Source organism: Bos indicus x Bos taurus, chromosome 1 (assembly GCF_003369695.1).
Source record: "Bos indicus x Bos taurus breed Angus x Brahman F1 hybrid chromosome 1, Bos_hybrid_MaternalHap_v2.0, whole genome shotgun sequence".
Taxonomy (NCBI): Eukaryota; Metazoa; Chordata; class Mammalia; order Artiodactyla; family Bovidae; genus Bos; species Bos indicus x Bos taurus.
The window spans coordinates 10,301,777-10,317,233 of NC_040076.1; the positions used below are offsets into that span (position 1 = coordinate 10,301,777).

At 45.8% G+C, this 15,457-nt stretch overlaps 1 protein-coding gene across 7 annotated transcripts in view; it reads left to right on the forward strand.

Moving 5' to 3' along the window:
• APP (amyloid beta precursor protein) overlaps window positions 1-12,556 on the forward strand; it is a 312,804-nt gene extending 300,248 nt beyond the window's left edge. For 4 of the 7 annotated variants that reach the window (XM_027543466.1, XM_027543506.1, XM_027543608.1 and 1 more), the window contains one exon: window positions 11,333-12,556. In XM_027543466.1, the coding sequence (XP_027399267.1) occupies window positions 11,333-11,434 (102 nt within the window). In that variant the 3' untranslated portion in view covers window positions 11,435-12,556. The remainder of the gene's footprint in view (window positions 1-11,332) is intronic. The other 3 variants (XM_027543552.1, XM_027543671.1, XM_027543659.1) reach the window with 2 other exon arrangements.
• Window positions 12,557-15,457: the final 2,901 nt, after the last annotated feature.

The window sequence follows — 15,457 nt, forward strand, 5'->3', positions numbered from 1 at the left end:
CATGTCCCTATTCCTGGACTTTTAATAAATCATGTGACTTCTAACTCAAGCCAGGTGATAGTAAATAATTTTCAGTAACCAATCGTACCTTTAGAGCGTCATAGAAAATCACATTGTACCCAAGGGCTGAACAACATATACGAAGTTAGTCAAATCGTTAGCCTGCACTTTACACCTGAAATGTCCTAGTTTCAAGGTGTTAGTACAGTGGCCCTGAAGATGGAGAGAAGACCCACAAAGTGACAATTCCATTTCCTCGAGACTCTCCCAGCAGCCCAACCTGTGGGAGACAGGAGGATGTACAACACAGAGGTAGTAAGTTACACCAGCAAAATAGATTAAGCTGCAAGATTCAAATATGACTCCTTAAACCCTTGACCTAAAATACTGTAAAATAAAATGTACAAATAAGTTCCTTATATGCATTTAAAATGCAGGTTGAGAAGAGGAGAACCTCACAGTTTATATAGTTTTTAGGAAACTATTAAAGATAGTGAATTAATACATCTTGAGAAATTGAGAATTGCTAGAGCCAAAAAAGATCTCAAGGATCAATTAATTGATCTCATTTTATACATAAGAAAACAGACCCAGACAAAAGCAGTGTTCTTTCAGTGTCAAATTCAGTAGAGCCAAGGTCAGACAGAACAGGGATAAAGAATCCACCTGCCAATAGACACACGAGACATGAGTTCAATCCCTGGGTCATTGGGAAGACCCCCTGGAGTAGGAAATGGCAACTCACTCCAGTATTCGTGCCTGGAAAATCCCATGGACAGAGGAGCCTGGTGGGCTCCAGTGCGTGGGTTCGCAAAGAGTCAGACCCGACTTAGCAACTAACCAACAAACGTGTGGGTATTATGTATAAAGTACTGGGAATTAGGACTTTAGCATGGGAATCTGGGGAGGATACCATCCGTATCAGAGCCCCGTGATGCTGGGCAATGAAACAAGGCATCTCGGAGCTGACTGCTGTGATTGTGCTGAGACTTGCTTACAAGGTACCGATTTCCAAGGACACGTTCCCCAGATCCCACCCCAGACCTTGGGAAACAGAATTTCTGAATAGGAGGCTAGCAATCTCAGTGTAGAAAATTTTCACAGCTGAATCAAGCATGCAGTCAGTTTTGAGAATCACTGATATATATTTAGTGATAGTGCTCCTGCTTTTTATATGAAAAGTGAAAGTGTTAGTTGCTCAGTCGTGTCTGGCTCTTTGCCACCCCGTGGGCAGCCCGCCAGGCTCCTCTGTCCATGGAATTCTCCAGGCAAGAATACTGGAGTGTGTTGCCATGCCCTTCTCCAGGGGATCCTCCTGACCCAGCGATCAAACCTAAATCTCCAAATTGGGAGATTCTTTACCATCTGAGCCACCAGGGAAGCCTTTTATATAGTTATCTAAGCAAACCTTGAGCTTCCCAGGTGGCGCTAGTGGTAAAGAACCTGCCTGCCAGTGCAGGAGACATAAGAGGTGCGGTTTCAATCCCTGGGTGGGAAAGATCCCCTGGAGAAGGGCATGGCAACTCACTCCAGTATTCTTGCCTGAAGAATCCCAAGAACAGAGGAGGCTGGTGGGCTACAGTTCATGGAGTCAGAAAGAGCCAGATGCAACTTAGCATGCAGGCACATAGCTTCCTGGGGTAAAAACATTTTTTTGATTAGTTAGCAAAAAAAGGTCTCCTCAGTTTTGAACTATTAGAGCAGTTGACACTTTAACACGAATTCTGAAAAAAGTGAGTTAATTTTTAAGCCAGAAAGCATCCCTGTGGGAAGAGAAGTCCTTCAGTCCTTCTCTTGTTGTTTATTTTGTTAGCTTAAGAGCATCTGGGAACCTCTAGACTGACCGCCCCACCTCCTTTGGTGTTTCTTTTCCTTATTTCTGCTCAACTCCTTCTTTTTTTAAGGAAGGATGTTGTGAAGAGCCCAGAAACCATCTCTTTCTCCCTGGAGAGGTCTTCCTTTCTCTCCAGTCCGTAGGTAACCCAAGCCTTCGTCAAGCTCTCTGTTGAGTGTTGGAAGAGATCTTCATCTAAGGCGCTGGATACCATCCCAGCCCTCAGGAAGGTGATGGTCTGGCCAAATTCAGACACTCAGAACTGCAACCCAGCCTGAGCACCTGGGCTGGCTCACCTGGTGGGGTGATGCAGCATGAAAGGGGGTTTCAGCACCATTACTCTCAGAGTACATGCCGAATCAGGTGATTGCCCCCACCCACATTTCCCTGCCTGTCTGAGTGGGCTTCTCCCCCTTAAGGACAGGGAAATAAGTTTATTGGCAGCTGGTTCAGTTCAGTTCAGTCACTCAGTCGTGTCCGACTCTTGTGACCCCATGAGCTGCAGCACGCCAGGCCTCCCTGTCCATCACCAACTCCTGGAGTTTACCCAAACTCATGTCCATTGAGTCAGTGATGCCATCCAACCATCTCATCCTCTGTCCCCTTCTCCTCCTGCATTCAACCTTTCCCAGCATCAGGGTCTTTTCAAATGAATCAGTTCTTCACATCAGGTGGCAAAAGTATTGGAGTTTCTGCTTCAATATCAGTCCTTCGAATGAACACCCAGGACTGATCTCCTTCAGAATGGACTGGTTGGATCTCCTTGCAGTCCAGGGGACTCTCAAGAGTCTTCTCCAACACCACAGTTCAAAAGCATCAGTTCTTTGGCGCTCAGCTTTCTTTACAGTCCAAGTCTCACATCCATACATGACTACTGGAAAAACCATAGCCTTGACTAGATGGCTGGTTAACCTGCTTCATTAATGAGTAACCTTATTTCACTAAGAACAAAAATGAGTAAATGGGTATCCCCAGATACCAGGTCCTACATCTGTCAGGACAGAATTCAGCCGTGAAGGAGAAACCCCAACAAAAGCTTTGGTCTCCAGGGATTCGCTCCTTCTTAGAGGGAAGGATTGCTGCAGAAGATCACAGAGATGGGAAAGTGAAGCACGCCTAGGGCTTTTATTCATAGAAACGTTACCAGTTGGAGGTGAGCAGTTGCTAGTTTTTGTTGTGCAAAACTAAGCAGTAAATATTGATTTAATATTTACTTTCATCATGAAGCCAGACATTCAGCCTGTAAGTCATTAGTCGTGGTTTCTCACGGAGATGCCAGTGCTTAACTGGTGCCTCCAGGAGTGACAAGACAGCCCTCTGTTACTCTGTTCCCCAGATTGCGCACACCATCTCTGGTGGCTGACGATGCCAGCACGCACTGAATTACCCACCATTGTCCTGCCAGTGAGGTTCTGCAAATCCCACTGACCCCAGGTTCTGTTAGGAGAACTACACTCATGTCAGCTGACACTGAACATTTTCAAATATATCTTGGAGCTCTCTCCACTATACCTTCTGGACAGAGACTTCACCTTTAACAGGAAAAAAGTGGTATAAAGCCTCTTGATTGAAGAAATTTTAAAAAATTTTTTCGCAGATCTGATAACTGGAACACCAGAGGTCTCCTATCCCCTGCCCCCAGTCATCTCTGATCTGAGTAAAAGGGTTCCTTATTTAGCTTTTTATGGAGATACAGCAGATGACTCTTTTGAAGGAGTGTGCTATCCGATTGGTGACATTATAAAACTATGTCGCTATGGGTCCTTTCTTCCTGGCAGAAAGTCAAGTTTTAGTGGAGGCATCTAGCAACCACTAACAGGGGTGTAGAGCAGTCTGGCAGTTTGGAAAGGTTAAATGGGAGGCAACAGGAAGAAAAAGTGAAGGGATGGGACTTGCCTGGTGCTCCAGTGGCTGAGATGCCACACTCCCAATGCAGGGGGCCCTGATTCAATCCCTGGACAGGGAACTAGATCCCACATGCTGCAACTAAGACCAGGGAAGCCAAACAAATATTAAAGAAAGAAAAATCGAAGGTAGACTCAAATCAGCAGGAGATTGGAAGCAAACAGCAGGAGTAGAAACTAGAAGGTCAAAGGAAAGCATCAGCATGGCAGGGGAGTTCCGGGGTGTGCCTGAGAGATTACTTGATGTAGGCAATAAGTATAACTGAGCTACTTAGGGAAATAAGGAAATGTAATTATGAAAATGACCGTGTATACAGTAGAAAACCAACATAGCGAGGTTACTAAAAGTGATAAATGATTAACTTGAAAACTTCATTGCTGTTCTCTGAGCGTGTCCTTTCCTTCCCAGGTTGCTGGTGTTCTTACACTCCCTGGTTGTTTTACGTGTTTAGTTTATCCTATCCTCTGTTCTTTGTCCACCTCTGGTACAAGCATGCTTAGTGGTGTCTGACTCTTTGCAACCCCATGGACTGTAGTCCACCAGGCTCCTCTGTCCATGGGATTTCCCAGGCAAGGAATACTGGAGTGGGTTGCCATTTCCTTCTCCAAGGGATCCTCCCGACCCAGGGATTGAACCTGCAACTCCTGCAGTGGCAGGTGGATTCTTTACCACCTGGGAAGCCTTTGTCCACCTAGATGACCTGAAATGGTAAATCTTTAGAGGCTGAGATTCTCCTGTTGGGACTCAGTGCCATGCATAAAGGGTCACCCATCAACACACACCCTGCTGGTTACCCTACCTAATAAAATTAAAATAAGATGTTCACTGGCCCTCCTCCGAGTTTAAAGCACCTACATGAGAGCCAAGACTCCCCCCCAAGCAGGGGGAGTCTAGAAATTAAGGAGAGATCCAAATAGATTTTATGTCTACAGTCTAATGGTTGAGCTGTAAATTCCTCTGCATATAGTGAAGGAATAAGTGGCTTCAGAGAGTCGAGTTCAGGGAGAGAGGGGTAGGAAGAGGGCATTAGCCAAACAGTAGTCAAAAGTTCTATTCAAGATGGTGTTAGCACCAGGTGGATTGAGCTCTTTGGGCTCAGCTCTCTATAATGTCCATGAAAATGAACATGTACACAGTAGAAAAACCAACATTTCAAGGTTACTAGAAGAGAGAAAAGGGTCAGTAGCAGTGGCCCATGGAAGCCAAGCTGGGGTTCAGTGTAGAGAGTGTCCCAGGGTCTCTGAAGAAGATGAAGACTTCAGATCAGTCATTGCTCCCAGAAAGTCCAAAGAAGGGGTGCTCGGAGGTGCTATGCAGGTAGGTTTTCATCTCAGCCAGTGACACCTGGTTCCTGCCTGGGGTTGGGGTGGGGAAAGAAGCAGGAAGGAGAATTCAGTCCCCTGCTCCATTGCCCTGTAATTCCTTCCCGAATAAGCACCACTGGCTCCATTTTCCCCCAGCTCCACTTGAAGGGAAGTGATATTGAGGCCCCGTGCACCCAGGGTCATGGTGGGCTGGCCCTCACCATGCTGGGTGGCCAGCAGCAGGGCTATGGCTGAGCCGTGAGTGACGGATGACTGAGCCCTGCAGGGTAGGAAGTCTCCCCCTGACTTCTTTCGGTGGTGGGTTTATCCATGGACCAGAGCACTCAGCATTCCACCTTTAGCTTTCAAGGATCTGGGGATAAAAAGATGCCATCTACACTCCGTGGGTGCCATGTTGTAAAGGTAATCCCTTCTCCTGTAGCTCCAAGCCCTCTGAGACCTGGGGGCCAAGCCGCCCCGCTGCAGCACTGGGGAAGCGTGAGCCACCCTCCCAGCAGCAGCGGGTCACAAGAATTAGCAAGTAGAAAGGAGGCTGGGTCCTGGGTGTTCTGTGGAAGGACTGATGCTAAAGCTGAAACTCCAGTACTTTGGCCACCTCATGCGAAGAGTTGACTCATTGGAAAAGACTCTGATGCTGGGAGGGATTGGGGGCAGGAGGAGAAGGGGACGACAGAGGATGAGATGGCTGGATGGCATCACCAACTCGATGGATGTGAGTTTGAGTGAACTCCTGAAGTTGGTGATGGACAGGGAGGCCTCGTGTGCTGCGATTCATGGGGTCGCAAAGAGTCGGACACAACTGAGCGACTGAACTGAACTGAACTGAAGGAGGCTGGGAAAAGACAGGAAAGTTAGCTGTCTGACTCACATACTCTGAGCCTCACATTTCTGGCTGTACTCTCTTAAATAAGAGTTTGGCTTTGGCCTTCGAAGAGAAGATCAGCTATTTAATTGTTGCTCTGCCCCTGATGAATGCAGCCTGTGTGAGGGTTGATGTAGGTTCAGGTAAACTTGTATTAATACAAGTTTAATACTCCAGCAATCAAGCAGCATTATGTTTTCTTCTGCACTCAGACACGTAGCAGTGCCTGATCTCTGAGGCAAGATGCTTTTTAATCTCTGCATTCTTTGAAATCTCAGTTAAGAGGTGGCACAGAGGGAAAAGATGCCCACGTTCTAACGGCACAGGACTGCAGACAGGCTGTTTCTCAGCAAGCAGATTCAGAGACTGAGGGAAATCTCTCATTACTGGTGCTGATCTTTAATGATGGCGTTTTAACTTACAAGTTCCTGGTTAATGACACAACTGCCAATTAAAGCCCAGTGACCTCATTTGTTGAAAACAGAGCAGATCAAAGGAAGAGAAAGGGCTGGGGAAACATCTCTGATTATTCTCCCAGGGACAGCAATGTGGAGCATCTGTTGGCGCGGTGTCCTCCCAGTGGAATTTTATGTCTGTTCCAGCTGCATTAAGATTAGCCAAGGCAGTCATTCCAACTCTCACCCAGACTGAAAAGCCCATGAGGTGGAGTCATAAAGTAACCTTGGGGAAACCAGCTTACTCCAGATGCTAAAGCTGAAACTCCAGTACTTTGGCCACCTCATGCAAAGAGTTGACTCATTGGAAAAGACTCTGATGTTGGGAGGGATTGGGGGCAGGAGGAGAAGGGGACGACAGGATGAGATGGCTGGATGGCATCACCGACTCAATGGACGTGAGTCTGAGTGAACTCCAGGAGTTGGTGGTGGACAGGGAGGCCTGGCGTTCTGCGATTCATGGGGTCGCAAAGAGTCAGACACGACTGAGCGACTGAACTGAACTGATATATAACACTATTAGTTTTAAGTTTGCAATATTATGATTTGATATATGTACATATTGTGAGGTGATTACCAAAATAAGTTTGAAAGTGACAGTTAGTCGCTTAGTTGTGTCCAACTCTTTGCGATCCCATGAACTGTAAGCCTGGCACGATCCTCTTGGTCCATGGAATTCTCCAGGCAAGAATACTGGAGTTTAGTGAACAACTTTGATTTCACATAATTACAGTTTTTTTTCTTGTTATAAGAACTTTGAAGATCTATTCTTTTAAACAACTTTCAAATATACGATACAATATTGTTAACTGTAGCACCACGTTTCTCCTCCTGAAGCCAGTAAGGACAGACGCCAGAGGGCAGGTCTGTTGGTGCTAGGACATCATGTCGAGGGATGGAAGACAATTCCTATACCGTGACTAGAGCACACCGGCTAGTGAATAATGCAGACCGAAAGAGCGGTGCCGTCACTGTGGGGGTGCAGTCAACAGTATGGAGATTCCTCAATGCACTGAACACAGAACTGGCATACAACCCAGCAACTCCACGTGTGAATATGTATCCAACAGAAATGAAATCACTATCTAGAAAGGACATCTGTACTCCTGTGTTCAGCACAGCATTATTTACAATAGCCGAGGCATGGGAACAGAGTGCCAATTAGTGGATGAATGGCTAAAGAAAATGTGATACACGTGATGGAATATTGTTTAGCCATTAAAAGGAAGGAAATTCTGCCATTTGTGACAACGTGGATGAGCCTTGAGGGTATTATACTAAGCAAAATAAGTGAGACAGAGAAAAAGAAAAATACTGTAAGACTTCACTTATATGAGAAATCTAAAAAAAAAAAAAAAAACTGAACTCAGGAGAACAGGTTTTGCAAGGCCAAGCAAGTGGTATGGGCGGCTAATTCTCAGAAGACCCGACCTCCCCGGTGGCTTTTCAGGCAAGGGTTTTTAAAGACACAATGAGAGAGAAGGTCATAGGATGCCTGGTGTGGACATCCTTCTGTTGGTCGGTGGTGCGGTAGCCAGGTGAGATTTGGAGAATCAAGGTCACCAGCCCTCTGGTTCCAGCTAATTTAAGGTCTCCATGCTTGTAGTCAACAGGAAGTTGACTTCTTCTTGCCTGTGCTGGTTTCAGTATCTGAGGGAAAAGTTATTTTTGTTTTAAAACAGTAATAACACAATGTAAGTTTTCATGTATTCAGCAAAGAGATAAGTACTTCCTCTCTTCTGTGGACTGTTTGAGGTACAGCAGATACGCTAGAAACCTGAACACCTTTCCCCGTGCCAAATGGACGTCTGGCTCGGCCTGCAGAGAGTGAGAGGGCCTGATAGAGAGCCTGAGAGGACCAAACCAAGTTTACAGCTCAGAGGACCCACCGTATCAACAGAGGGCATCTGTTTAAATCTTTAGCCAGACATACTTTTAGAATCTTGCTGCTGCTGCTAAGTCGCTTCAGTCGTGTCCGACTCTGTGCGACCCCATAGACAGCAGCCCACCAGGCTCCCCCGTCCCTGGGATTCTCCAGGCAAGAACACTGGAGTGGGTTGCCATTTCCTTCTCCAGTGCGTGAAAGTGAAGTCGCTCAGTCATGTCTGACTCTTCGAGACCCCATGGACTGCAGCCTACCAGGCTCTTCCGTCCATGGGATTTTCCAGGCTAGAGTACTGGAGTAGGGTGCCATTGCCTTCTCCATTTAGAATCTTAGTGCTCAGTTAAAAATAATAATCTGGAACAGTATGTTGTTTATCTTTTTTTTTTTTTTTTTGAAATCTACTTAGGTTTAATCAAGTAGAAATTGATCATTTAGGCACTGCCAGGAATGTGTAACACTTAGTACCAAGACAAAAATATAAATGATCCTACCTTCAAGACACGTACAACCTCCTGGGGCGGGGAGAGAAAATGAACATCCCCTCCCAGAATTTCAATATAAAAGTAAAGGCAGAATGGAGTTAACAGTATGTTGGCAGATCAGACAGAGTGGAGGTACAGAAGTTTCCCTTTTGCTCTTATCAATGGAAGGTGCAGGTTTTCTGGGAGGGAGACTCCTATGCCGAAAAATCTCACAGTTGCCCGTCAAGAGTGACTGTCTCACTCTCTCCCATTCCTCAGCCTCTCAGAGCTACCCCAGCCTGTTTTTTTCCTTTGTGCCCCTCCATGGAGTTTAAACTGACACCACTGTAGTTGTTTTCTATTAGTCAATCCTAGAGCAAGATCTCCAGGTAGCACCCTCCCAAGGGGTTTGCACCGTGTTCGTCTAGTCAAGGCTATGGTTTTTCCAGTGGTCATGTATGCATGTGAGAGTTGGACTATGAAGAAGGCTGAGCGCCAAAGAATTGATGCTTCTGAACTGTGGTGTTGGAGAAGACTCGTGAGAGTCCCTTGGACTGCAAGGAGATCCAACCAGTCCATTCTGAAGGAGATCAGCCCTGGGATTTCTTTGGAAGGACTGATGCTAAAGCTGAAACTCCAGTACTTTGGCCACCTCATGTTAAGAGTTGACTCATTGGAAAAGACTCTGATGCTGGGAGGGATTGGGGGCAGGAGGAGAAGGGGACGACAGAGGATGAGATGGCTGGATGGCATCACTGACTCGGTGGACGTGAGTCTCAGTGAACTCCGGGAGTTGGTGATGGACAGGGAGGCCTGGCCTGCTGCGATTCATGGGGTTGCAAAAAGTTGGACACCACTGAGTGACTGATCTGATCTGATCTGATCGGATCGGATTCTATGTAAATTGTATCCCTTTCCGGTCTCCTGGAGCTGGCAGCTTGGACTCCACTGCCTCATCAGGAAATGTTGTTCCTCATCTGTATTCACATTGAAGTGTCCAGAATTCTGTTGTTAGCGCACTCACTTTTATCTGAAGGAACCCATTAAAGGGAACAGACCCCAAAGAAAATATATTTGGATTTTCCCCCCTCACCTTGACTGATCAGGAAAGCCCCCTCCAAGAGCCATCTCTGCTTCTGTCTGCCTCTTTAACGTATTCAGTTCAGTTCAGTTCAGTTCAGTCGCTCAGTCATATCCGACTCTTTGCGACCCTATGAATCGCAGCACACCAGGCCTCCCTGTCCATCACAAACTCCCGGAGTTCACTCAAACTCACGTCCATCGAGTCAGTGATGCCATCCAGCCATCTCATCCTCTGTCGTCCCCTTCTCCAGGGACAAACCAAAACAAGGGTGCAGAGATACTCAGCAGTTCAGATCTTGAGTGTCAGTGAAAAGTGAAGTCGCTCAGTCGTGTCCAACTCTTTGGGTCCCCTTGGGCTGTAGCCTATCAGGCTCCTCCGTCCATGTGATTCTCCAGGTGATTCTCCACCAGGTTCCTCCGTCCATGGGATTTTCCAGGCAAGAATACTGGAGTGGGTTGCCATTTCTTTCACCAGGGGATCTTCCCGGCCCAGGAACTGAACTCCAGTCTCCCGCACTGGGGGCAGACGCTTTAACCTCTGAGCCACAAGCATACCTGCCCTGGTAGCTCACACGGTAAAGTGTCTGCCTATAATGTAGGAGACCTGGGTTCAATCCCTGGGGCAGGAAGGTCTCCTGGAGAAGGAAATGGCAACCCACTCCAGTATTCTTGCCTGGAAAATCCCATGGACGGAGGAGCCTGGTGGGCTACCGTCCATGGGGTTGCAAAGAGTCAGACACAACTGCTTAGCTAAATCTAAAACTCTTTTTTCTAGCTTGACACCACACTTTCAAGTAAAACAGTCTTTCATGGAAGGCTTTTGTTCTTTTTCAAGCCAACAGGGGAAGAGAATAATATTTATTGCGTTAAGTGTATCCATTTACTACTAAGGGAGGGAAGCAACCAGTGAGCGCTGCCTAAGGCAAGCCAGCCGGTCAAGGGTTTGAGCGCCACCTAGTGGCCAGATGGAGTGTCTGCGTAACTGGTGGGCTCAGGCGTTGTTTAGTGGGTCAGTGGTGTCCGACTCTTTGCGACCCCATGGACCGCACCACGCCAGGCTTCCCTGTCCCTCACTATCTCCTAGAGTTTGCTCAGACTCATGTCCGTTGAGTCAGTGGTGCCATCTTCTGTCGCCGCCTTCTCCTATGATAGTGTTAGTCGCTCAGTCGTGTCCAACTCTTTGCAATCCCACAGACTGTAGCCCGCCAGGCTCCTCTGTCCCTGGGATTCTCCAGGCAAGAACACTGGAGTGGTTGCCATGCCCTCCTCCAGAGGATCCCGACTCAAGGATCGACCCGGGTCTCCTGCATCGCAGGTGGATTCTTTACCATTTGAGCTCCAGGGAAGACCTTCTCTACTCTCCATCAAAGTGGAAAAGAAAGGAAAATTTGTGGGGTTTCTGCAATCTTGGCTTAGGAAAAAAGAGTACAGTGCACCTTATCTTTCTCTGGCTTCTGCATGTGCGCTCTTAAAAGATTGTTTAAAAAAAAAAAACTCATTTGTCTTCGTTCTTGCTCTGCAGGTTGACGCTGCTGTGACCCCAGAGGAGCGCCACCTCTCTAAAATGCAGCAGAACGGCTACGAAAACCCAACTTACAAGTTCTTTGAGCAGATGCAGAACTAGACCACCGCCGCAGCAGCCTCTGAAATTGGAAGCAAAACCATTGCTTCACCACCCATCGGTGTTCATTTAGAGAATAACGTGGAGAAAAGCAAACCCTTCTGTTTTATTATTTACTCATTATCGCCTTTCAACAGCTGTGCTGTAACACAAGTAGATGCCTGAACTTGAATTAATATACAAATCAGTAATGTATTCTCTATCTTCACATTTCGTTCTCTACACTACATTATTAATGGGTTTTGTGTACTGTAAAGAATTTAGCTGTATCCAACTAGTGCATGAATAGATCCTCTCCTGATTATTTATCACGTAGCCCCTTAGCCAGTTGTATATTATCCTTGTGGTTTGTGACCCAACTAAGTCCTACTTTGAAACATGCTTTAAGAAACGATGGGGGAATGCTTTCTGTGAACGTGGGGGTTTAGCTGCTTCTCTTGCCTAAGTATTCTTTTCCTGATCACTATGCATTTTAAAGTTCAACGTTTTTATGTAATCCAAATGAGTTAGAGGAATTTTTTTTCCACAATTGCATTTTACTGTACAGATTGCTGCTCCTGCTATATGTGTGATATAGGAAGTATGAGGATAGACATTTATTTCTTCGTGCCTGTTTTATGTGCACACATTAGGCATTGAGAATTGAAGCTTTTTTCGTCCATGTATCTTCAGATCTTTGATAAAGAAAAGAATCCCTGTTCATTGTAAGCACTTTCACGGGTTGGGGAGGGTGGGGGTGGGAGCGCTCTGCTGGTCTCAATTTACCAAGAATTCTCCCAAAAAACTTTTCTGCAGGATGATTGTACAGGATCATTGCGTATGACCATGATAGCTTTCTACACTGTATTACATAAATAAATTAAATAAAATGACTCTGGGCAAGAGTTTTCTTTGAAGGATGAGTATGGACGTTAAATATTCAAAGTTACTTTGGATGGGGAAAAAGAGTTAGATTCAGGTTCTTTCACCCAGTCTAAAACCCTTTATTTATGATACCAAAAAAAGGTGAGAGTGGAAGGGACAAAATCAGGGAATGGGGAAGGCAAGCCTGGACAAACCCTTCAAGATTTGTCTTCAATTTGTATAAAATGGTGTTTTCATGTAAATAAATACGTTATTGGAGGAGCGGCATTGTGCTGTTGTGAATGCTTCCACGGTAACCACCTTCTGATCCTGAGTCATCGGAAGACTGATGAGAGCTTTCTGATGCAGGGTATCCACACCTGTTGTGTCTTAATAGTAAGTCCAAGCTGGACGCTAGGGCCAATAGGCATCTCCCAGCTTTAGTAAAATACTTCATAGACCCAACTCAGTCTTCACTTGGTCCAAACTACTTTGTTGCCATATCTTGGTCCTCAGCTTTGTCCCTGTCTTGGTCCATTCGTGCTACTATAATAAAATATTATAAGCTACTGGGTGGCTTATAAACAGAAATTTGGGGATCCGGTGGGAAGTGGGAGGGAGGTTCAAGAGGGAGGGGACACTTGTATACCTGTGGCTGATTCACGTTGACGTATGGCAGAAACTAACACAACATTGCAAAGCTATTAATCCTTTTTGTTACAAATTTATTTAAAAATAAATTTTTAAAAAGAGCTCAAAAAAAATCAAATTTACTTCTCATAGTTCTGGAGGGTAGAAGTCTGAGATCAAGGTGCCGGCGTGGTCAGGTGAGAGCCCTCTTCAAGGTCGCAGAGTTCTTGTGTCCTCACGTGGTGGAAGGGGCTAGGACCTCTCTGGAGCCTCTCTTAGGAGGGCACTAATCCCATTAATGAGTTCTCCACCCTCATGACCTAATCACCTCCCAAAGGCCGTGCACCTCCCAATGCCATTGCAGTGGGCATCAGGACTTCAATGTGAATTTTGGGAAAACACAAACATACAAACAGATTGTAACAGTTTCTGATAAGATATGAAGAGAAAAGTTCTAGGAAAATACCAGCTGATCATTATCGACTAAGCAGTATTCTCAACCCTCACACGGTTGATATTGTAGGGTGTAAGTCCTTGTTTCGAACATCGTAAGATGTTTGGTAGCATTCCTGGTCTCCATCCACTTCACATCAGTGGTGCTGTCCAGTAATGATCATCAGAAATGTCCCTGGAGGACTTCCTGGGTGGCACAGTGGATAAGAATCTGCCTGCCAATGCAGAGGACATGGGTTTGATCCCTGATCTAGGAAGATCCCACATGTTTCAGAGCAACTAAGCCCATGAGCCACAGCTATTGAGCCCATGTGCCCTAGAGTCTGTGTGAAGAGAAGCCACTGTGTTGAGAAGCCCTCATACTGCAGCTAGAGGAAGCCTGAGCAAAAGCAGCAAAGACTCAGTGCAACCAAAGATAAATTAATTTTTTTTAATGTCTCCAGACATTGTTAGATGTCCCTTATGAGGGACAAAACCATCCCACTTGAGAACGTCTGCTCCATGTCTATTTTAAAACAATGTCGCATATACTGTACGTGATTTTTAATTGGAAAAGCCTGCGTGTGTGCTAAGTCACTTTAGTCCGACTCTGTGGGACCCCATCGACTGTAACCCGCCAGGCTCCTCTGTCCGTGGAATTCTCCAGGCAAGAATACTAGAGTGTGTTACCATTTCCTTCTCCAGGGGATCTTCCCACCCGGGAATAGAACCTGAGTCTCATGTCTCCTGCATTGGTGCAGGCTCTAGCACCACCTGGGAGAAGCCTGGGTCACTGCTATTCCAAGTGTCTAAGAACAAGCTGATCCTGGTGGTGTGCTGTGCTGCACTTGAGAACAGGGGAACATGAGAACCAACCAGCACCTTGTAGCCTTAGATGGCAGCCTTTTAAACGCTAAGCACAGAAAATTGATCAAAATTGTTTTATCAGGCCACTATGGCACTGGCACCCCACTCCAGTACTCTTGCCTGGAAAATCTCAGGGATGGAGGATCCTGGTAGGCTGCAGACCATGGGGTCGCTAAGAGTCAGAAACGACTGAATGACTTCACTTTCACTTTTCACTTTCATGCATTGGAGAAGGAAATGGCAACCCACTCCAGTGTTCTTGCCTGGAGAATCCCAGGGATGGGGGAGCCTGGTGGGCTGCCGTCTATGGGGTTGCACAGAGTCGGACATGCCTGAAGCGACTTAGCAACAGCAGCAGCAGCATGCAGTATGAACAACTCAATTAAACTCATCTTACTGTGTCTTATTTTCAGGAGAACAAAATATTCGTCTCCCTCTTGCAGTTTAGGGCAATCAGACATGACTGCTATGTGAAGATACTTAACGTGACAGTTTACATGTATAACCAACAGCTCCATTTCGTCTGACCCAAAGAGAGGTAGCGAACGCGGGGAGATCAGTGCTAAATCACTTCAGTCATGTCCAGTCTTTGCGACCTTGTGGACTGTAGCCCACCGAGCTCCTCTGTCCCTGGAGTTACCCACGCAAGAATACTGGAATAGGTTGCCATGTCCTCCTCTAGGGAATCTTCCCAAACCAGGGTTCGAACCCTTGTCTCTTACATCTCCTGCATTGGCAGGCAGGTTCTTTACTTCTAGAGCCACATGGGAAGCACAAGTCCTAATATAACAGTGATGAAGCAACAGTAATGAAATGAAACCAAACCTTTTCAAACATATGATGCTACTCCCAAGCCATCCTTTAATGCCCATAGTTGCATGCTTTAAGATTGATCATTTCAAAGCTAATGAAAAAAAATATATATATACACATATATGTACACACAATTATGTATACATATATATAATTGTGGAGAAAAAGAATAAGGCTTTATAATCTTATTCTCAAGTTAAGATATAATGAAAGAATTCTCTGACAGTCCAGAGATTAATCAAAAGGTAATTTAACTAAAGTGCTACAAAACAGAATTATAGTGGTAGTTGTCCAGGCCAAAGTTCAATGAGATTTTCAGGAAGTTTGGCAGTCTGATGGACAAAAAACAGATTCTCAATACAGTTTTAATTCATATTTATTTATTATGGGTGAAGTTGGAAATTATTTTGTATGTCCGATGGCCACTTTATATCTCTGAAT